Genomic DNA, 25016 nt, shown 5'->3' with positions numbered 1-25016 from the left:
AAAACCTGGAAGGATCTAATCAATAACATTTTAGAATAAGCATTTATATTGGGGAGAAGAACTCCTTTCCTTCTTTACTATTCTCAAAGTCTTACCGTGGCAGTTCGCCTTCCTCTCTTTCTCATGAGTGGAGGTTGAATTTAATTTAGTTTTTGTTAGGTTTGACTTGATAGTATGGAATGTTACATGCTTTTAATAAATTCAATAAAAGATTAAAAAAACACATAGACAAGCTCTCAGTCTGTTGTACACTATAATATTTCCAGTCATTAAGGAGAAACAAACCACAAAATGAATACTATGGGTGGTGTCTAATGATTTAGTATTCTTTCTTTTTTATATCATTCAGATACTTCTTTCCAAATTGGTATTCAGCTATCCAAAATAATGAGGCAGTAATAATGCAGATAGATGTATTAGAGAAGCCGTGAATGTTCTAGTAATTACTTATTTGATGGTTTGCATGAATGATTACAAAAATTGAGAAAAATATCCCACAACCATCATAATTGTTTTGAGTAGTAATTCAAATTTTAATTACGTTTTATGATCGTTAGTGGATCTGTTTTGATTTTAAACTCTTAGTTAAATAGACATTTTGCTTACTAACAAAGAACATAAGTCAAGGATACATTCCTTTGAAAGGTATTATTTAGGAATAATGTATGCATTTAATGGTGTTTTAATGTCAAGTGAACAGGGGTTGCAAACTGTTTTCTTTACATATAAAAATGCATTTGTGCGTTTTTATTTATGAAAATGATTAAATCTACATCCTTGGGAACCAGTCATTTCCACACACTGTTAATTGTCAGGCTGGCTATTGAGGGCATCCACTCCAATGGCTAGATATAGTCTTGCGACAGTTAAGATGCATGTTAGATCTGATATTGAATGTAATTTGCAGTGTATGAATGAATCATGCCACCAAAACATGGATCATGAGGATGGGTGAATTAGCAGCAACAGTGTTTCAGGTATTGTTTTAAACACATGAAACTACTTCCCCTGTATCAAAATGACACCAGATTGCTGTTAGTGGTATGCCGTGATGGAATATTCTATACAGAGCATCCGGAAAGTATTCATAGCGCATCACTTTTTCCACATTTTGTTATGTTACAGCCTTATTCCAAAATGGATTACATTCATTTTTTTCCTCAGAATTCTACACACAACACCCCATAATTACAACGTGAAAAAAGTTCACTTGAGGTTTTTGCAAATTTATTAAAAATAAAAAACTGAGAAATCTCATGTACGTAAGTATTCACAGCCTTTGCTTAATACTTTGTCGATGCACCTTTGGCAGCAATTACAGCCTCAAGTCTTTCTGAATATGTTGCCACAAGCTTGACACACCTATCCTTGGCCAGTTTCGCCCATTCCTCTTTGCAGCACCTCTCAAGCTCCATCAGGTTGGATGGGAAGTGTCGATGCACAGCCATTTTAAGATCTCTCCAGAGATGTTCAATCGGATTCAAGTCTGGGCTCTGGCTGGGCCACTCAAGGACATTCACAGAGTTGTCCTGAAGCCACTCCTTTGATATCTTGGCTGTGTGCTTAGGGTCGTTGTCCTGCTGCAAGATGAACCGTCGCCCCAGTCTGAGGTCAAGAGCGCTCTGGAACAGGTTTTCATCCAGGATGTCTCTGTACATCCTGCAGTCATCTTTCCCTTTATCCTGACTAGTCTCCCCGCTCCTGCCGCTGAAAAACATCCCCACAGCATGATGCTGCCACCACCATGCTTCCACTGTAGGGATGGTATTGGCCTGGTGATAAGCGGTGCCTGGTTTCCTCCAAATGTGACGCCTGTTATTCACACCAAAGAGTTCAATCTTTGTCTCATCAGACCAGAGAATTTTGTTTCTCATGGTCTGAGAATCCTTCTGGTGCCTTTTGGCAAACTCCAGGCGGACTGACATGTGCCTTTTACTAAGGCGTGGCCTCCGTCTGGCCACTCTTTTTTCATGTTGTCATTATGGGGTGTTGTGTGTAGAATTCTGAGGAAAATAATTAATTTAATAAATTTTGGAATAAGGCTGTAACAACAAAATGTGGAAAAAGTGATGTGCTTTGAATATTTTCCGGATACACTGTACCTGCTGTACCGCTGACTTCATTAGTCAGTCTACATCAGCATAGTACAGTATAACCTCCCAACTGACAAATTTGTATTGCATGTGATACTTCATTGTAGATGTGCTACTTTTGGTTTTTAGCCCAGTTTTTTTCACAGTTTGCAACAGTCTTTGTCAACCTTTTACATGAAATGCACAATTGAGAAAGTGAGATTTTGCTCCAACCCTGAAGAATCCTCCACTGGGTTTCTGTTTTAATATCAGATTATGTCAGTATTTAAAAAAAGTAATTAAAAGTAAGCATTTTTTGAAACTATTCTGAGCACTGTGGTATTTGGGGTTACACTACTTTAGTGGTAATTAGTTATGAGCATGTAACACAGTGTATCTGCCGCATGACAAATTAATTAAAGATTACAATATTTTTACTACTCTGTAATCCCCAAGTCTACATTGTATTTTTATTAACTTCAAAGATTTTGTTTTTATTGTTTTACTTAATTTCTACTATTCTCAACCTGCTGCCTGTGAGTCATGTAGAGTTCCTCCATGGAAAAACAGGGCTGTAACACACTTTTCTGTCCACATTAATAGATAACCCACACACTGATCTCTAACTTTGCCTAATATGTATGAGATTTGTGTTGTCTTTACAAAACAATAAAGAAATGTTAAACTCAGTTATGAGTTATAAACCACCGTTTTGGCTGGGACCATATTTAATAATTTGCAGGTTGAGCTGTTTAGACTATATTTTCAAATATGCAGTGACCTAAATTGATTAAACCAGCCCATCTCTGGTTCACTATTATTGATGATTCTTCTGTCTGCAGTGCAGCCCTTTTCTATAGCTTGGAGAAATCGGTACATCTAATCACTGCATGTATAAACCTAGATGTTGAAATGTAACAAAATAATGTGTATTTTCAGTACCGCACCAAAACCATTGTCAGTTATTGGGAATGCTAAAATATTTTTGGCCTTGTGTTAAATGTTGTGACTTATTTACCATCCCTCAGGTTTATGGAAGATAACTGAAAATGTTGAGGTTTCAATAACTGTAGGCTACCAAGAACCACTTCATTTATCACTTGAATTGAAGGGTCCTAGGATTAAACAGTATTTAATCATTTGTATTGCATTTTGTCCCCTTAAACTCTGAATCTCCATTTTGGTAATTAAGTTTTAGGTGCTTCCAATATCCAAACAGGGTTTATTAGGATTGTTGGTTTTCACCCAGTTAGCAGTACCATTCTGCAAGCTTAAGAGAGAGTCTCCTCTAGCAGCACCTAGCTGATAAGCTGCTGCCACTGCTGGTTGTATATATGCATGTTTGTATTGGTTACATTTCTAGTAGCTTGGTAGCCCATTGCTTCCAGAGCAACAGCAGGGTTACTGAGACTGTAGCTCTCTGTTGCCTGGTGTTTTCACTTCATTCACATTTAGTAAGATCAGACATGAGGTTACTCTTATGTAAAGGTAAGTGTCAAAGGGCTAAAGTATATATTTTATTAAATTTAGATTTAATTTCTTAAATTTGAACTTTGCTGAGTCAGCAAGTTCAGTGCTAAGCTTGTGTGCTTTTTCTACCTAGAACCAAGACCATAAATCAGCCTATGCTTGTATCATTATTAAACATATTATGCATTCATTCTTGAAAAGAATATAACTATGGTAACCTTTAATTTTTATTTGCATCGTGCATCATTATCAGTTATGTAGTTTGTTTGTTGATTCATGTTTAAAAAAGAAAAAAACAGATTGACTTATGTTTGTTTTTCTGTATGTCTGGTTTTTTTTTTTTTTGAACAAGAAGAAAAGTTCTTTTTTTTTTCTTCTTCCCACATTCAAAATGTGTGTAGATAAGTTTAACTGTGGTACTAAATTAGCCCAGTTGTATTGATTGACTTATGTGTCTAAGTGTGCCCTTAGACTGGTGTGCTCAATCTTAGTCATGGAGTAGTAGTAATGGCACACTTTTTAGTTTCAGCCACTTTTGTCGTTACACACAATATTTGTTTCTTGAAATGCCCCCGTTGGGGGGGATTCCCAAAAGAATTTAAAAACCTTATAGTGCGTAAAGCATTTTTTAAAATTTTTTTGTCCAAGTATAGTGACTCTTCAGGCAGGCGCTGAATGGAGAGGTTCCTTGTTAAAGTTGCAAAAAAAGATTCCACTGAGCCAACAGATAGCAGGGATTCCTGTTAGTTAGAGTAAAAGTCATCCTGCACAGGTTAATTTGTTTTATGTATTTTTACTTTATATTTTGTATTAATCATTTTTATACGAATAGTTTTGGGTTGTGAAACAAATCATCTGAGTTTCCATTATTTCTTATGGGGAAATTTACTTTGATATACAGTACGGGTGCTTTGGATTATAAGCACGTTTCATTTCGATTCTGTTTTGGTGTTTTAATTTAAGGTCTGTCTTATATGATATAAGGTTGTCCTGTTAAACATACATTTTTGTAATACATTTTTGCAAATTTATTAAAAATAAAAAAATGAGAGAGCACATGTACATAAGTATTCACAGCCTTGACCGTGAAGCTCAAAATTGAGCTCAGGTACATCCTGTTTCTCCTGATCATCCTTGAGATGTTTCTGCAGCTTAATTGGAGTCCGCCTGTGGTAAATTCAGTTGATTGGACATGATTTGGAAAGGCACACACCTGTCTGTATAAGGTCCCACAGTTGACAGTTCATCTCAGAACACAAACCAAGCATGAAGTCAAAGGAATTGTCTGTAGACCTCTGAGAGGATTGTCTTGAGGCACAAATCTGGGGAATGTTACAGAAAAATTTCTGCTGCTTTGAAGGTCCCAATGAGCACAGTGGCCTCCATCATCCGTAAGTGGAAGAAGTTCGAAACCACCAGGACTCGTCCTAGAGCTGGCCGGCCATCTAAACTGAGTGATCGGGGGAGAAGGGCCTTAGTCAGGGAGGTGACCAAGAACCCAGTGGTCACTCTGTCAGAGCTCCAGAGGTCCTCTGTGGAGAGAGGAGAACCTTCCAGAAGGACAACCATCTCTGCAGCAATCCACCAATCAGGCCTGTATGGTAGAGTGGCTAGACGGAAGCCACACCTTAGTAAAAGGCACATGGCAGCCCGCATGGAGTTTGCCAAAAGGCACCTGAAGGACTTTCAGACCATGAGAAGCAAAATTTTCTGGTCTGATGAGACAAAGTTGGAACTCTTTGGTGTGAATGCCAGGCATCATGTTTGGAGGAAACCAGGCACCGCTTTTCACCAGGCCAATACCATCCCTACAGTGAAGCATGGTGGTGGCAGCATCATGCTGTGGGGATGTTTTTCAGCGGCAGGAGCTGGGAGACTAGTCAGGATAAAGGGAAAGATGACTGCAGCAATGTACAGAGACATCCTGGATGAAAACCTGCTCCAGAGCGCTCTTGACCTCAGACTGGGGCGACGGTTCATCTTTCAGCAGGACAACGGCCTTAAGCACACGGCCAAGCTATTAAAGGAGTGGCTTCAGGACAACTCTGTGAATGTACTTCAGTGGTCCAGCCAGAGCCCAGACTTGAATCCGGTTGAACATCTCTGGAGAGATCTTAAAATGGCTGTGCACTGACGCTTCCCATCCAACCTGATGGAGCTTGAGAGGTGCTGCAAAGAGGAATGGGTGAAACTGGCCAAAGATATGTGTGCCAAGCTTGTGGCATCATATTCAAAAAGACTTGAGGCTGTAATTGCTGGCAAAGGTGCATCGACAAAGCATTGCGCAAAGGCTGTGAATACTTATGTACATGTGATTTCTCAGTTTTTTTTATTTTTAACAAATTTTCAAAAACCTCAATTAAGCTTTTTTCACGTTGTCATTATGGGGTGTTGTGTGTAGAATTCTGAGGAAAAAAATGAATTTAATCCATTTTGGAATAAGGCTGTAACATAACAAAATGTGGAAAAAGTGATGTGCTGTGAATACTTTCCGGATGCACTGTATCATTGGAATTTGTTTAATTAAAATATTGCTGAATGAAGGTTATATTTTATGGTAATTCTGACTTTTCAGTGGTCCAAGACTGAATATACATTTCTCAGTATGCTCCGGCTATACTCTTCAGTGGTGATATATGCCAGCAATTGATAAAATACAGTACTTCCTACTTTTGTTTACATTCTTTTATATCCTTATGCATTGTCCTTAAAAATTCCTTTGTGCATCTGATGTATAGGATCACTTTGAGAGCTACTTGCAACTTTCATGTTAACATACAGACTAAGCAAATTAAATACCACCTCCTATTTTGTTAAATTCCTTGTAATGACATGTAACAAGTGTTTGCATCTGTATCTTGTTGTTTTTAGATCTGACACTCTGTTTCTCATAGAGCTTCTGTTATCATGACTAACTATTCAAATCCTATAACATTAATGTGCAGAAGCGTCAAGATGAATTGCAGACCAATCTTACTTGTTATTAACATAAAATTTGCATTAGAGAGAAACCCAATTAAACATACAGCCAAAATGTCTTTTAGTTCGATACTATTATATTTAATTGGTGACAGTCTTATTTTATGAAATAGAATTTTACAGATGTAGTGTGTATGCAGGTTATCTGAACAGATTTGGAGAAAGCAAGGGCAAAATTCTGCCTGGCAGCACATACAAATTTTTTTGGGGGATTTTCAGAGCCTACATTTGGTAAGACAATATGAAGGCGTAACTTGGAAATGTTAAACAACTTTTAACACTTACCTCCCTTGCATACAATGATGCTTTATACTGTTTCCAATGGTAATGAAATCAGTGGTGTACAGGTAAGCTCTAATAATTGAATTATGGTTGTACTGTACATGCAAAAACTTAATTGCAATCAGAAGTCCTTTATCAATTCAATCTTTTTTTTTTTTTAATTTTTATTTTTCCCCGAACAGTTGCTTATATATTTAGATTTTTTGTTATAGGTTGCATAGAGTAAATAAAGATGAAAAATATTTTTGTGTGTTTTTGTTTTAGGCTGTAAAGCAATAAAATGCGAATATTCTTAAAAAGAGTGATTCTTTTCTTTACACACTATAAATTTTTTTAACTACATACTGTAATTTAGGGTAGGCTAAAGTGTAGTGAAACCTTACATGATCCAAAGCAGTAGCTTAAAAAATGAAAAAAAAATTACAACCACAAATACTCTTTGAAATTATGAATACCTTGCTATTATTTTAAGTACTACGTGATAATCAGTAGATAAGTCCCTCCCCATCCCCTATTTTCTGCCAGGTTCTGTGGTTTTGTTGAGATTTAATAACCTGTGAATTTGTTCGTGCTATTTCAGCAAAGTAACATATATATATATCTGTTGTAGCAGTTGCTAGTCAGATTTAGCTTGCTTTCTTAAAGTTTTTGAAAATGTTGATTTGTTTTGTAAATGTACCAGAAGCCATAATTATACTGTCACCAAAATTAAATGCTTTCTTAATACATTGCTGAATTCTGTACCCCTTAATGGATTAAAGTTAGGAACAAAATTGAATTGGTTGCCATGCTGTGATTCACGGGGCAAGTGTAGGTCTGTTCCGAGTTTGCTTAATTACATGTGTGCTCAAGCAGTAAAATTTAAATTAGTATATAAGTCCGACCCCTAACAATGTTGACTAAGGATATTTCAGTCCCTGTTCTAGACTTAATCTGTTATTTCTTCAGGACCAGGATAACTTCTAAAGAGCTACTACACATTCTACTAGACAATACAGTTTACATTGAGCATTATGTTAAAAAACAGTTCCCTTTGATTAGATGTCCAGTGATTTTAATTGCTTCCATGGCTGTATGTAATTTCATATTTTACTTGTTATTATTTGATTTGGTTTTAAGGAGAAACAGACTATTTTTGCTGAAGCAGAAAGCTGATTGGGTGAATTGGTGCACAAGGATGAAGGTGTGGTGGACGTGAAACCTAGAAAGCAGACAAAATTAATATTTGCTTGTAGGTTATGTCAGGTGATATGAAATGACTGGGTGTCCTATATGAAAAGATACACAGAACCATGGAGAGGAGAAAGAAGATGGTGGATTGGCTGGATAACCTGTATAATAACAGAAAATGACAATTTAATCAGTAATAATGATGTTCAAATGCATTTTTGATAACTTAAAATAATATAATTTTGTGCTTGCTTAATATTGACCATTCATTAAATAGTTGCATGGAGAATTATATAATGTCTTATCAACAAGAATAGAATAGCACACATTATAACCATAGAGACACTGTTCCTAGGTTAGTTAGAGTGACTTTTTGGGGGCATCTGGAAGCCTTAAACCTCAGACACATGTCACGGGTCCAAACAAGAATTTGATTTAAAGAAACAGCTTTCATAAGCTCTCTTCAGTAATAAGCAATCCTCCTCCTCCTTTTTTCTTCTTTTCTTGTTCTTTCTCTCCTTCATCAGTACTCCTTTCCAGGCATAAGTTGTCCTTCTACTCTCCCGACTACTACATGCCTAGGTGAGGATGAGAGCTCCTTTTCCCCCACTTACGGTGCATCAGTATGGTGCCACCATTTGCAGAAAGTGGCGGTGGGAGGGAAAGTCAGTTAAAAAGTTGGTTGAAGACTTTAGGTCCACAATCCCTTCTTGCACATGAGCCGTATTTTGCTAGAGTCCAGTAATTATGCCTGTTATGTGGTGGTAGTGGTGGTGTTATTATTATGCAGATTTCTTTGATTTTGTTTGTTTGCAAGCTATTTAAATAAACATTGTTATAAGTTATTGTAACAATCCATATTTACTTAAATAGCAGTAGCTTAAGTCAGAAATGTGTTTGAAAGTTTATATTTGACACATGTATAATTTGAATTATTTTGTTCCTTTTTATGGAGGAGAGTGGATTTTTGGTGTGCATTGTATCAGTGAATCATAGTGCATGTTTACTGCTTGGCAAAATGTACTGTAATACATCTTTGGAGAAAGAATGACAACACCTTCAAATAAACTTTATTGTTTCTTTATAGATGAGGATGTCCCAGCAGATATGGTTGCAGAAGAATCAGGTGCTGGTGCGCAAAATAGTCCTTACCAACTCCGTCGCAAATCTCTTTTACCAAAACGAACAGCTTGCCCTGCAAAAAACATGGAGGTAAATGCTTTGTAATAAATTAACAGTTGCACAAAAAGTATACTTTATTCACAGCAATTTATAAATGTGTGTGTTTTGTAAACCAGAATTGTTTGGATTTAATGATGATTCAGTTTTATTACATTTTAATTCATCCTTAGAACTTTCAGACTGCATTTACTGTTTGAAATTCAATAGTATATTTATCATACTACAATAATTGCTCGGTACGTCCTTTAAAGATGGAGACATGTAGCAGTTTAACACGTGTTACTTTCTTTAAGTATGAAATAATAAGATTTTGTTAAACATTTAAAAAGTACCTTGACCTATAATTTTATTATAGCTTTAAAATGTACACAGCAGGATTCCAGCATGTACTCAAATTGGTATTTGTATGACTGGGAATACTAGACAGAAAATCCTGTTTTTCACCCATCTTACATAATTTTGTGGGAGTAAGACAATATTTTTAATAATTTGATTAAAAAATGCAACTTGTTTATTGTCAGAATTTCAGGTTTTTTTTTTGGCAAAGTGTAAATGTACAGTTAAATGATTTATGCTGTACCTGTATATAGTATACAGTGGAATAATTAAATATTCAGATCCTTTTCAATTTTTTTTACATTTTTCTCTGTTGCAGCTTTGTGCTATTAATTTAATGTTAATACCCCAGAATGACATAGCAAAAAGAGCAAAAATGTAATAAATTGAATCCGTGCATTCTGGATCATGCATTAATGATAAAGCTGTTTTTAACCTTCAAAAAGAAGGAGGATGATGATAAGTAACAACCATCTGTTCCTTCCCCCACAACACCATTGATCTCCCTCTCTAGTGTAACAAGTAGAAGGAGGAGGAATTGGGAGAGGAATAGCAATGGCACTGCATGTAGTAATGCAACTGTTCAAAGTGCTCTGCACTTTGTTACAAATTGTTAAAAAAAAATGACTTCACAATTTTGGGTAAGAGAAAATATTGTAGGTTTAGCAGCAAAAATACTTAGTGATAAGTTTTTGATTTTGCTAGATTGTAGATTGTGATATTGGTTGTTTTCTTAGTCATATAAAGTAAATATATTAAACTTAGACTGTGGGGGAAAAAATGAGGATATATGAGTATAGCTTGCCATATATGCAAATCGCTGGGTAAACAAAACTACATATTTATTAAAAAAAAAAAAAGTAGAAACGGAAGCCCTGCCAACATTGACTGTAGCACTAGAAGATTTTTGAATGTGATACAAAGTTTATTTTATCAGTCTACAGATGTTACCTTGTTGATGGTGGGGTTTCCATCCACCATATACATGATCTTTGATATTCCCTGGAAACTCCTCCAGTACTTTGTGTTAGGTTTTCCTGTTTGAAACAACAGAATAGTAAAGATGGAGCAAATACAGAAGTACGATTCCATATATTTAATAAAATAGGATATAGTAGTAGTCTCAAATACCAGTATATTAATTTAGAATCTCCTGTTACTAATCAATGAATATTAGTAAATGCAACAAAAAAATTATATCTCCTTATTATATAAAGTCTTGGGACGAGACATTTTCAGAGAAATACTTTCACGTCCCGCCAGATGAGACTTTGTGCCAAGAGATGAATTGGAAACCTAACAGGTCCAAGCAGGGGTGGAAATAAAAGACAAACAGTAGAAGAAGAAAAGACAGAGTAGAAGTTGTAAAGAGATTCAAAAACGTTGTTGTGACACTCATGCAGAGCAGGTTAAAGATTATGAAAGTACTAAAATTCGAAAGTCTGAAGAAACTGATAGTAAAGATCACATTAGTGCTAACAAACAGAAATTATCACTTGGCGAAATAACAGAACAGCAAAAAGAGATTGAATATATGGACATAGGTGATATGACAAAGCTACTACAAGTTTAATTTCAAAGAAGCCACAATTCGCTCAGGTTTATATTTATGATCACAGAGAAGCGATGCAACATCAAATCAAAAGAGTTAAATGATCAGACATATTAGAAATTCTACAGCCAATAATGGATACAAATCCATACGTCCAAAAGTATCACACTTTAAACAAAATTTATCTAAAAATAAAATGGACAAAAGTTTTCTTAAATTTCTATGTGAATCTGAAAGATCCACATAGAAATATATGATAAACCAACATATGACGAATTGTCAGTGGTGATAGTTTCAGAAGACGGAGATATCAAAGACAGAGTTGATATTGTTTATCCAAAAGCACAGCATGATTCGTCACAAGCGGCACATCCAGGGAGTGACTATAGTATAGGGTCTGCACTGGGGTTGGCGAGCAAAGCGAGCACCTAGCTTAATCAAAAGTATCTTTGATTATGTCATGGTTTTTTATGCAATATCATAATCTGGTCAATTTTTGATTTTATTTCTTTTGTTAAATGTACTGTTTGTTGTTCTGCTTTTATTAAAGCAGTTGGAATATATATTTAAAGAATACGCCACCCAAATTGTTTTTTAAAAATTAATTTTGTGTATATATACAGGCAGTCCCCGGGTTACGTATGAGATAGGGACTGTAGGTTTGTACTTAAGCTGAATCTATACTAATAAAAGGCAAAGCCCTCACTGACTGACTGACTCACTCACTCACTGACTGACTGACTCACTCACTCACTGACTCACTTATCACTAATTCTCCAAGTTCCCGTGTAGGTAGAAGGCTGAAATTTGGCAGGCTCATTCCTTACAGCTTACTTACAAAAGTCAAGCAGGTTTCACTTTGAAATTCTACACGTAACGGTCATAACGGTTGACAACGTCCGCCATGTTGAACTTTCTTATTTATGGCCCCATCTTCACGAAATTTGGTAGGTGGCTTCCCGGCGCTAGCCAAAACCGATGTACGTACTTATTTCGGTGGTATGACACCAATGTCGGCCGCCATATTGAATTTTCCACTCGTCACTAATTCTCCAACTTCCCGTGTAGGTAGAAGGCTGAAATTTGGCAGGCCCATTCCTTACAGCTTACGAAATTCTACGCGTAATGGTCATAACGGTCAACAACGTCCGCCATATTGAACTTTCTTATTTATGGCCCCATCTTCTCGAAATTTGGTAGGTGGCTTCCCTCCACTAACTGAAACCAATGTACGTACTTATTTCGGTAGTATGATGCCACTGTCGGCCGCCATATTGAACTTTTCAACAGTCTTTGTTACTTATGGGCCCATCTTCAAGAAATTCTATCGATCAAAGAACTGTCACTTACCGAGTGGTTTCCATGCCCGGAGATACCACCTACCTTTTCCATTCTCTTTGTTACATATTGCACGGCCATATCAGGCTCACTCTTGATATCCGGAGGAACATTGTGTCTTATGTATTGAATGACTGGGACAGGTTCAAGGTGTGGACTGATGACGGCACAGGAGATAATTATACTACACAGGAGCACTAGAAGAGTGAAATGCTTAAGCCCTTCACCTATGGTTCTGCATGTGAGTTGATGGCTGCCGCTGAATTGTTCGGTTGTCGCTTTCAAGTGTACCGAAATGGCCAAATATTTTACACCTTTGGACAACCGCCAATGCCTCATAAACATCTTAGATTCACAGGTGACGATTTCAGTAGTGGACACTTTGATGTTTATGAATATTTAAACTCTCAAAAGCTGGATGTGATTTTATCGATGAAACCGGTTGTGTGCTTACAACGCTTGACAGATGGCAAATGTCACTTCAACACAACAAATCCTGCAAATACAGTTGTAATTGAAACAAACCATGAAACTCAAACCGATTATGACAGCAGCAATCCAAGCTGTGAGATTTGAGACAAGATTACTGTTCACATGGCCAACTGTAAGTTACATGATCACGAGTAAGCTCAGCGCACAGCTTGGTCATGTTACAACCGGAGGGCCGAACTGACAACATGGTATGCAAAGCGATCCTTAACAAATAATTATTGGCATATTGTCCCACAGTTTAAAAAGGTTTAATTTTCTTCTTAATAAAAATTTGAATGCTTTACTTCACCGCTGCGAAGCACGAGTATTTTGCTAGTTTGTATATAAGTCGGAACAGGTACATTATTTTAATAAATGCTATTGCTGACCGACTATAACCAAGTGCTCTGCCAATGAATGGAGTTTCACCTCTCTTTGACCTTTTTATAATTTCTACATTATTTTCAATGGTGATGGTTTTTCTCATCTTTACTGTATCACCAGCACTTGCATCAGAGTTGTGTTTCAGAGACATTCTTGAAGGGTGAAGACAAAAGGTTAAGATGAGCTCTTCTGCACAGCGCTCTTCCTGCTATATGCATAACAGTACAAGCAGGCTTACTATTGAGAATGACTGAGGGCGGTGAGGGGGAAGGGGTTCATCACTTGACCACCACACAGTCTCCTCCACTACAGTATGATCCCTGCAGCATCCGCCCACCAAGAACAAACACGGTGCAGCCAAAGGCTAGTAGTGAATCACCCAACCCCAATTCAACAGGCAGCCATCCGAGGCACAACGCTTGCAGCAATACTAGCCGTGTGTGCTAGGTGGGCAGTGAAATGCCCCCCTCCGCTCCATTCAGCCTGCGTCCAGTCAGGATCAGTAGCTGCGGCGGTGTAGTGGGCGGGCAGCAAACCATCGTCCTGCACACGAGCGATAGCTGTGGCCCCGGTGACTATGGACAACGGTTCACCGCTTACCGCTGGGACCCGCCCGAGGGACACTGCACTAGCAGTGAAATCTCCCCCCTCCAGCCACCGCTTGTAGCATCCCCAGGCTGAAGATGACGGAGTGGCAGTTACTGAGGCGCATGCGTCGCAGCTGTGGCCTCATTCGTAAGTCATAGGTCGGATGTCCGTAACCTGGGGACTACCTGTATGTGTGTGTTTGTATACATACATACATACACACATACATATATACACACACACACACACACACACACACACACCTATCAGCCATAACAGTATAACCACCTGCTTAATATTGTTATGGTCCACCTTGTGCCAGCAAAACGGCTCGGACCTTCAAGGCAAGGACTCCACAAGACATTTGAAGATGTCCTGTGGTATCTGGTACCAAGATGTTGACAGCAGATCCTTTAAGTTCTGTTAGTTGAGAGGTGGGCCTCCATTGATCATACTTATTTTTCTAGCACATTTCACAGATACTTGATCGGATTGAGGCCTGGGGAATTTAGGGGTCAAGTCATCTCCTTGTTTGTCAAACCATTCCTGTTACCCTGTTGAAAGAGGCCACTGCCATAAGAGAATACTGTTGCCATGAAGGGTTGTACACCCCTATGAATGCCAGGACCCAATATTTTCCAGCAGAACATTGCCCAGAATATCACACATCCCCTCCAGAAGGGATCTAATGACGTGATCGAAAGACTTGTTCGAGATGAACAGTTGCTCTGAACAGTGTTGGGTATATGACCGTACACCTAAGCAGTTTCCTGTTCAAAGATATACCATACAAAGGAAATATTTTGACAGTATACACAGTATTGACATTATTATTCACTTCATATTTTTATTCATCATTATTTGTATCATTATTGTACTTTTTGCATTTCTGAATTTGTACTTTTAGTGTTTTGCATGTTTACAGTAGAAAGATTGATGTAATAAACACTTTTTAAATCAAAAAATGCAAAACTTTTTTTTTTCTTTTTTATGAGGAAAAAAATGTAACACTAAGGAGGTTAATGAGCCTTGGGGCTTATGACCCTGTTACCAGTTCACTGCTTAGTTGGACCAATTTTTGTAGGTATAACGCTGCATACCGGTTATACCCCACAAGACCTGACTTTTTATCAATGCAGTTTACCCAGTCTCATCTAGCCATCACAATTTGTCCCTTGTTAAAGTCAGTCAGATTCTTACATATAACATATTTTGGATGTATGTATATAATATCTGTTACTTACCCTGATTTAGTTCCGTGTTTTCATGGAGGACAGAGATAAGGTTTATAATACGATAAGTGTATGGTGATGAATATTTGACAACAACAAACAATACCAACATGTTGATGAAAAAAATGACACATTACTTGTCCTGCACACAGGTGTTTTTACTAAAATGTTTTTAAACAAGTAACTTCCAGAAAAATGTACCCATGAATTAAAATGAAACCTGCTCAGATGTACTGGAGCATCTGAATTGAAATAACAAACATAAGTTAAACCTCAGATTAGAAATTGTTTGACAAATCTTAATAGTAAATCATGACATAAACAATAAAGTGTTCTAAAAACTTTTTAAAAGGTGTGCAAGTTGGTGTGTTGTATTTTCATGTTTTCTTGTGCTGTTTCAATTTAAGGGTGCTTCCACATCTACTACAGAAAACTTCAGCCATCGAGCGAAACGTCCTAGATTATCAGGAAAGTCCCTGGACCTTCCAGGTAGGTTTTTTGTTTAATAGTTTTAACAGTGAGATATAATGTAATTTTCTAAATTTTTATCTCTTTTTAAATTGTATAAACAAGCTTTTTGTTATTTTGTGCTTTAATTACATTATTTGTTTCCTTTCAGTTGCACCAGCCGAACAGTATCTCCAGGAAAAACTCCCTGATGAGGTTGTTTTAAAAATCTTTTCCTACCTGCTAGAACAAGATCTTTGTCGGGCAGCTTGTGTCTGTAAACGCTTCAGTGAATTAGCAAATGACCCAATTTTGTGGTAAGTAACCAAGTACTCTATGAACCACTTTTAAAGAAAAGATTCTAAGACAATGACTAAAAAAAATGACAAATGTTGTCACACTTCTTGATCCTTCAATATACCATAGACTCATAGATAATTTTTTGGGAAATATTCAAAAGTAAACCTTTAATGTGTAGCTGTGCCCATTTTATGTTGTAGCTGTCATAAGGTTTAACCCATGGGTGTCGAACTCCAGTCCTGGAGGGCCGCAGTAGCTACAGGTTTTCATTCTAACCACCTTCTTAATTAGTGACTCCTTTTTTGCTGCTAATTAACTTCTTTTGCCTTAGTTTTAATTAGCTTGACCCAGGCCCCTTAGTTGTCTCTCTTTCTTTAATTAGCAGCCAAACAATAATGAGACACAAAACGAGCTGCCACGCGACCAGCTTACCTGTGCCCATCTCACAATATCTGAAAATAAATTAAGGTGAAAACCTCAGTAAGGCTGATCTCTCAGCTCACCAAAACATTTTGATGGTGGTCTTAAAAAAAAAAAAAACAGAAAATGAACAGTTTTGGAAATGTCTGCTGTGGCAGAACGAGAGCAGCAACAAGCCATGAAATTAAATAATGAGTTTAATTTCAAGAATTGGCTTTTCATTAAGAGACAGGTTGGAGTGAAATTGGATGGAGTTTGAAATCCCAGTTTAGCTGGTCATCTGTCGGCTTGTTTCTCATTTCTGTTTGGCTACCATTTAATGAAGAAAGGAATATATTCAGAGGACTGAATCCTTAAAAACTATGAAAATGAAGGGAAAGGGAGTTAATCAGCAGGGAAACTGATGAGGGAAAAGGGATAGAATGAAAGCCTGCAGCCACTGTAGCCCTCCAGGCCCGGAGTTCGACACCCCTGGTTTAACCATTCACGTTTCTTATGTTCAAGGGTAATTTTCCTTCACTAGACTTTAACTGATCTGATTCTGATTAACCTTTAATAAAATAAGTTGTTTGAGTGACTTTTTCTGAGGCTTTTTTAATTGCATAGTGAAGAGATAAACCATGATGCACAAGGACCTAACAAAAGATCAGCAATATATCTTACTAGCCAACCCGCGGTGTAGCTTACGCCGCATAATCAGGCCGCTTTTTAAAAGATTTTTAAGCACAGTGGAAAAAATAAACATTTGAAAAATCCGTAATTTAATAAACCACCAAGAAAAGTAACATTGCAACAATGCACGCTATGAAGCAACATACAATTGTCCATGACTGAAAACCGGAGGAGCGCCTTCTCCTTCCAAAGCGAAGGACGGGGTTGAACGGCGCTTGTTCAGTACGCACTGCCCGCTTATGTGCCCGCCCCCAACTCCCTACCTGAGTCGCTTTTGTCTGTGTACAGTCCATACGCACCTGTGAGTCACGTTGACTGTTAATTTTCCAAACACCCCCTCAGTCGGTTTCCACGTTGACTTTTCATTGTTCTTTGCGGTTCTGGGTGCTTTTTTATATATAATCCACCAAGTCTCCCGACCGGGGGGTGGGATGGGGTTACAAAGGGCAGGAACGTAATCAGTCCGAGCGTATGACCCGCACGTACTGGGAATTTCGTTCGTGGGGAACAATCGCAAGCCACGGTCTCCATCACGAATGGGGTTCAACGGCTTACCCACGCCGGGTAGACACGCGTTGATCCATTCAGTGTAGCGCGCGTGCAGTACCGGACATGCAAGTGCATCACAGACCTGTTAATGCTCAATCTCACGTGGCTGAAAGCCACTTGTCCCTCTAAGAATTTGGACGCCGACCTCTGTTGGGTCGTATAACTATTTAGCAGGCGGGAGTCTCGTTCGTTTTTGGAAATAAGCATCCAAATCGCTCCACTAAGTAAGAACTGCCATGCACCACCACCCACAGAATAAAATACGGAATCGTCCCGTATTTGAGAATGAAATTGCGCGTCCGTGGTCTTGGCCCCCAAGGGATGTGGCCCCGCTGCAGTATGCGTCCCTTATTTTTTTGTATTAAAAGTGGTAACCGTACCTGTGACTCACGTAGACTTTTCATTGCTTTGTGTGGTTTTAGCTGCCTTTCTATATATAATCCACGAAGACACCCGATCATGTGTACAAAGTGCAGGAGCATCTAAGAAGACACATGTTTGTCGCGGATGCGAATTGCTGTATGTAGCGTGTAAAACAGTTTGCTATGAGCAACAGTTTCGTCAATAACATTTCTCCAAAAAAACCCGACTGACAGAAACAAACAGTTACCTGAAGCAGGAATTTCTATAACATTGAAAGAAGTGTTGTTTCCATGAAATACATTTGAAGCGGCAGCCATGGAGGGCAAAAGAATAGTCAACGTGGCTCACAGCTGGGTTTGGACCGGAGCACAGACCAAAGCGAGTGAGTATGTGTTTGATGAGCTGTTTGATTTGGCGGGCAGTGGTCTGAGGTGCGTTCCTGAGCACGTGGGAGGAGGGGTAGAGTTTGTGGGCGGGGCTTCATTGTTCCTTTCGCATGGTTTTTCATGGTGGATGCGGTTGGTGTCGAAACCGAAAAGAATAATGAAAAGTCAACGTGGCTTAGACGTGCATGTGGACTCCTAGCACAGACGAAAGGGGCTAACTGGGTGTTCGGTGAGTTTTTGCGTCCGGGCACATGGGTAGGCAGTGTGAATGCGTAGAGAGCGAGGGTAGACGCGGGCCGGTGAAAAAGGAGTGTTGGTGGGCAGGAAAACGTCTTCCGTGTTCCTGCAGGAGCATCTAAGAAGACGCATGTTTGTCGCGGATGCGAATTGCTGTATGTAGCGTGTAAAACAGTTTGCTATGGTGCAAGCGGTCATGCGTTGTAACCGAAAACTCGTAGACTGCTTACTTCATTGTGTTTTAACCTCAGTTGTAAATGATTGTTTTAAAGATCCCATGAGATACCCCTCGCAAACTGTTTCACACGCTGCATATGGCGATTCACCTACGCGAGAAACATGCCTCTATGAACAGTCAACGTAGCTCGGAGGTGCATGACATGAACATGGCATTAACCTGACCTGCACCGCATGTGGCCTCCACGACAGACGAATATAAATGACGGCACTTTTTCTGTGTCCTCGCGTCCGACTTGGTGGGCGTGGCCCTGCGAGTTGTCATCATATCCAATGGTCTTGGAGTTGGTGGGCGTGGCTCCTTCCTGCGTGCGCCATAGGTGTCTCACTTGTCGGCGGCTTAGTGAATCCACGCCCCTTCCGGCGTGCTTTTCATGGTTGTCTTGCCTTAGTGAATTATATATATAGATTCTTGATATGCTACAGATTAGACAGTTTGAAGACATTACATATCTGGAAAACAGGGGAGACAGTTATTAAAATTATTAAGGTACTGGCAGGAGATAGCAGTTATCAGGACCTTGCTTCAGTATTGATGACTGGGTGAAGGAGAGAGATCAGAGAGGTTATCAAGAAGCCAAAAGCAACCTTAAAGTAGCTGTAGAAATTTGTGGAAGTAACTTGCCATTTCCTGTATTTTAACAGCATTTTGTCTATTCTACGCATCTCAGCCTGCATAAATTAACAAACATACAGTATAAACATTGTGACAAAAATTTTTGAATCTCATTGAATTTTATTTGAAATTGTACCTATTAGGTTTTTATAGCCTTAACACCAGCAAAGCTGAAACTTGTATCGCGGTATATAGACTTTTGATGTTCAATTTTATGGTTAATATTTTAAATACAAAAGTTAATATTATCTTATAGGAAAAGGCTGTACATGGAAGTGTTTGAATATACACGTCCCATGATGCATCCAGAATCTGGCAAATTCTACCAGATCAATCCAGAAGAATATGAAAATCCCAATCCCTGGAAGGAGAGCTTTCAGCAGCTGGTATGACATTTTTTTGTCAAAATTAAATAAAGAAAAGGAAAAAATAACCATTGATGATTTCTACTTACATTTTTCTATTATTTCACAAATGATTTTTTATCTGGCATTAAGGATATCTGCCTTTTGCGCATTTAATATCATGTGGGTCCTCTGTTTTTCATCTCTAGTCTGGAAATAAGAAATGCTTACTTTGAAAACTGTTGTCCACTTAAATAAAAGAACACAACTGCAGTATTTAAGCATGTGTTAGATTTTTAAAATTTTGGATGTAAAATTGTGCTTAAACATGTGTTAGATTTTTAAAATTTTGGATGTAAAATTGTGCTTAAATGCAAAAGCAGCTAATTACTATCTATCTATCTCATCACCAGATCTAGGCATTTTATTTAATCTAGAACGGGTATACTGAGTATACTTTATACATAAAATGTATGTTGTGGTACCTTGCATAACTGAATAACCTTTATGGCACAATAACAATTTAATACATTTATGGTCACTACAGTATTTGGATTTAATAATCTTCATGTGGGAAAAGGCTGACTCGCATAAATAAGTAGAGCCGAATAATGCAGTCAAGGAGCTTTTTGAATTCAGCAGAGTGAAAAATAACGGATGTCCGATTAACTGTGATTTTAGTTCCTCATTTCTCTTTCTCAGATCGCCTTTTTGGAAGGACATCAGTTTCGTAGTTTTTATGAACATTTCGAAAATGCCTTTCCACATTTTCCTTCTTTGGAATAGCAATGATAGACTTCGATTGTGACATTGTGAGAAAAAAATCCTTTTCCAATTCCACATCCAGCCCATACCCTCCCCAAACATTTTTTTTAAAATCCCTTCTTTAGTCGATATAAACTGGAAAGCTAACTAGATCAGAGCCAGAGTTTGGCAGTAGCTTGTGCTTTTGATCGTGAGCGCAGGATGACCAGGGTGTTAGAAGAGATTTACTTGAGCATGAAAGGATATCTGCTTTAAGCATACATGCAGGAATGAATCATGTTACATGCTTAGTTTAACCTATGATTTTGTTTTGCATGCTTCTTCTCCCTGCATTCTTGTTGTCTACTTTGTCTGTATTGTCTTGCGAGTGAAGGCACCTGTATGGGATCATGTTCAGCATACACATAGTAATTACTTATCTGTTAATGATTGTTACCCACAGGAGTTACAGTATGTTGGGCAATGTTTTCTGATTTTTGAGAAGAACTGTACACTTCATGTTTGATACTGTAGATAGATAGGAAGGCTGCTTAGTTAATTAGCATTATTATTATTTTTGATGGTAAGACCCTCGGATGCATTCAAGAATTACTAAAAAAGAATGAAAAAAGAAAAAAAAAACAACCTTACGACTCTGCTAATGATAAGAGAGTAGGCACAATAAGTGACTTTCCTTTTTTTCCCTTAAGCCCTTTTGATTGGGCCTTCAGATCTTCATGAACTTCTTTCTTTATCTATCGATCGCCAAAACTAGCTTACCTTCAAGTGGAGGTTGATTTCTGGTTTTTGTACAGCAATTAAACGTCTGATGAGCCCAAATGAGGGCATGTCGCATACTCTTTTATACGGGTGGAGTGGTGGCTCTGAGGCTAAGGATCTTCGCTGGCATCCCGAAGGTTGCCAGTTTGAAGCCCCGTCACTGCCAAAAGAAATGCTACTCTGCTGGGCCCTTGAGCAAGGCGCTTAACCTTCAATTGATCCAGGGGCGCTGTACAATGGCTGACCGTACGCTCCGACCCCAAGGGGTATGCGAAAAGAAGCATTTCACTGCATGTTGTCCTGTATAACTATGTATGTGACAAATAAAGAATTACTATTATTGAATTATTATTAAAAAACACTTGGTGATATTGTAGAGGAAAACCTGTCAGGTTTGGCAACAGAGTCGAGCTTTAACAGTTCAGTTGGTGAATCAGTTCTTTTTCCTGACCATGCAGAAGGTCACCAATACCATTACGTTACAATGGTGTTAGCGTATGCGCATGCAGCGGCTCAGCACTCCACGAAACAACGCTGTTTAATTAGCATTTTTGTTAGTTTATTCACCGCCATGTGTCATCTATGCACAGGTGAACATTACAAATCTCAAAAACCGCTGACACAAATTGGTACACATCAGCCTATGCACAGCAGCTATGTTTTTGACACGGAACACCCAGACCACAGCATCCCACCAGAGCTAGTCCAGACTTGCGGGGTTTTTGTGAATTACAATTCTAGCTGGCAGATGACTGAGGCAGCATTGAATGAGGAAGCAAAAGTGTCCCTGCCAGGCTGGTATATGTGCTAAACTAACAAGCAACCAGCATAAACCTCAGCTTTCAAGTCTGTTTGTCTCCAATGCAAGATTGCTCCCAAATAAAACAGAGGAGCTAGAACTTGCATCTCCACGCAGAATATCCAGGACTACAGCATTATGGTCATTACGGATACATGGCTTAATACCAGGATTCTGGAAGAGGCTGTTAAACTAACAGGCCATGTAGCACACGAACCAACATGACTAGAGACCCCGGTTAAAGCTCTTCCCTCAGGGAAGAGATATAGGTCCCAAAGCGATTACTACACTAAATTGTGTACTGAAATCACACACCTTATAGACATAATTGTGAAATATCATATTCATCATTATTTATTTTCTTGTGCAATATTTTTTAAAAACTTTTGTTTTGCGTTTGCTGACAATTATGTAATGTGTGAACAATATACAGTAAATAAGAATATTAGGTATGTGGTTTTTAAAAGTATAATTTTGAGCGTTGTTTCAGGTAGTGTACAAGAATCTCATTGTATATGTTATGCATTGACAATCTTATCTTAAATATGTATTGGCCTCGAATTACTGACTATGCAGCAAATATGCATTTGAAAATGGTTTCTGATGTGCTAAGATAATTGTTAAATTACTAGTTGTTTTCAGTAATTCTGTGTAAGTACTTCCGAATTTTTCATTTTAAAATATTGCCTTGATTAGCCCAAATATCCCCCCCAACCCCCTCCCCCATTAATGATGATTGTTTTATGTTTTTCAGTATAAAGGAGCACATGTGAAACCAGGCTTTGCAGAGCATTTTTATGGTAACCCTGCAAGATATAAAGGGCGGGAAAATATGCTTGTAAGTGCATATTCATTTTATACTTAACATGTTGGTTAATACAGACACGGCCAGAAGTATTTGTACCCTTCCACTATTTCAAAAGAATTGCTATTTTTTGAGAACTAATTTGAAGCTGACAAAAGTAATTACCATCCACCATTCTTTGTTCCATAATGCACAGCGAAGATACTTTGCTTTTAATTTATTAATTAGCATATATTTAAGAAAGTAAAACATTTGAAGACATTATTTACAAAATTATTTGGCACAAACCTAATATTTTGTAGTACCTGTTTTGAGGCATCAGCTAGAATCAAGTGTCTTTCTGTAGCTCTGAATGAGATTTCTGTATTTGAATAGTGAATGAGTCTCAGTACTTTTGGCCTTTTCTGTAGGATCCATTAATCCTTACAGTGGATGCTCTGTTAATGAGTTTAACTTTTTTCTTTGTCTCTAAAGCTTTAATATTTTAAGAAGTTATTTTAATTTCTTCCACTTCTTTAATGGAATAAGGCAATAAACCATAAGACGCATTTAAATATTAAAGGCAGATTTACTGAATTTAGCATAAAATGAAACCATACTTGTAGCTTATCAGTTGATACGTGGTGGTTCTAAATATATAACAACATTAACTAATTCAGATGTGCTGAATATTTCTACTGATAAAGTGTGGTTTTGGGTAGGTCACATACACACTGTATAGAAAAAAATACTTGGAAATTGCATACTAATAGTGTACAAAACTTAACTTTTCACATACTTTCGTTTCTAAATTACACCAGATTAAGTCTAATCTAAATAATGTTTTTACATACAACTTAATTCTATCCCAAATCAGAGTCAAGAGAACATTTCTGTGTTAAGCTGGTGGTGGCAGCAAGTTTATAACATGTTTGCTTGCTTACTTGCTTTTTTTTTTTAGCTGTTTATATTGTGGAATTACAGTAAGGAGAATAAAGGGCTACTTTTTACCCCGTTTTTGGGATGGTTTTGCATTTTAATCAGGTTGGTTTGAGGGTGATTTTTACATTACTAGGTGCATTATGCTAATTGTTAAGTTAAGTCGGCTACATATTTCATTACTTCACTTTTCTGTACCTAATATGGCTTCCAGCATATTTATTGCTGGAAGCCAGTTTCAGTCTTTATATAAATTCATATCTTAATGATAATCCATAAATGTTTATTTTTGAATTTTATTGCTGAAGTAATTGAAAAATGCTGAAAATTGTTTTACGCAAGTAGCTGATTCACTGCATTCTGGCAACATTCACATTACGATTGATTTATTTATAGATATTTCAAAACTGTTCAAACCTTGGAAAGTGATTTAAGAAGAAAATAAAACTATCAGACTTTTTTCAGTGTATTAATAATTGCTTTATCAGTTTTTGAATGTTAACTACTTGTGTGTTTTAGTACTATGACACAATTGAAGATGCTCTGGGAGGAGTGCAGGAAGCTCACTTTGATGGTCTAATATTTGTTCATTCTGGGATCTACACAGATGAGTGGATTTACATAGAGTCCCCAATCACTATGATTGGTGCTGGTAATAATATTTTCTGTGTTATCGTGGACAATGTTTTATTAACAGTCAAAATTTGAAAAATAATTGGATTCTATTTTTGTGTGTTAGATGATCCATGTTGCATATTGTCGCTGATTAGTTGTATTTTAAATGTGTTATAATATGCATTATATTTGGTGTTTTGATAATTACATTTAGGAAAAAAAACTTAGTAGAAACTATTATAATCTGGTACAGTGTTTAGAAAATGTTTGAGATCAATCACTTGCTCAGAGATTTCTTCAGCCTTCCTAAATCTATCAAATTAGAATTGCATGGTGTTATTGTCCTACCCTGTGATTGCTTTAAAGCCTGTTCTTTTTATCCATAGGTATATTTGTTAGATGTACATTATGATAATAATGAAATAAATCATTTGTATTAATTTTTACAATGCACATATGAATTGCATTTTATGATTTCATTAAAATTCAGTTGTAAATGTATCTCTTTGCAGAACTATGTTTAAAATTTACATTTTTTGTTTCTAGCACCCGGAAAAGTAGCTGATAAAGTCATTATTGAAAACACTAGAGACTCAACATTTGTATTTATGGAGGGATCTGAGGATGCTTATGTTGGTTACATGACTATCAGGGTATGTGATTCCACGTTTAATTTTAGTTTTTGCCAACAGGTAATTTTTGTCTCAAAATTTAATTTTATTGTGATC

The 25016-nt window shown here is 37.5% G+C and overlaps 1 protein-coding gene across 1 annotated transcript in view; it reads left to right on the top strand.

The window, feature by feature from the left end:
* The window catches only part of fbxo11a (F-box protein 11a), a 104574-nt gene that overhangs the window by 59945 nt on the left and 19613 nt on the right, over positions 1 to 25016 (top strand). The window contains exons 2-8 of the mRNA XM_039738294.1: positions 9061 to 9185; positions 15464 to 15545; positions 15676 to 15820; positions 19540 to 19669; positions 22705 to 22788; positions 24193 to 24325; positions 24835 to 24941. Coding sequence (XP_039594228.1) covers positions 9061 to 9185; positions 15464 to 15545; positions 15676 to 15820; positions 19540 to 19669; positions 22705 to 22788; positions 24193 to 24325; positions 24835 to 24941 — 806 coding nt within the window. The remainder of the gene's footprint in view (positions 1 to 9060; positions 9186 to 15463; positions 15546 to 15675; positions 15821 to 19539; positions 19670 to 22704; positions 22789 to 24192; positions 24326 to 24834; positions 24942 to 25016) is intronic.

The sequence above is a fragment of the Polypterus senegalus genome, chromosome 16 (assembly GCF_016835505.1).
Source record: "Polypterus senegalus isolate Bchr_013 chromosome 16, ASM1683550v1, whole genome shotgun sequence".
In the NCBI taxonomy this organism is placed as follows: Eukaryota; Metazoa; Chordata; class Cladistia; order Polypteriformes; family Polypteridae; genus Polypterus; species Polypterus senegalus.
This window is presented reverse-complemented; position numbering and strand designations above follow the sequence as displayed.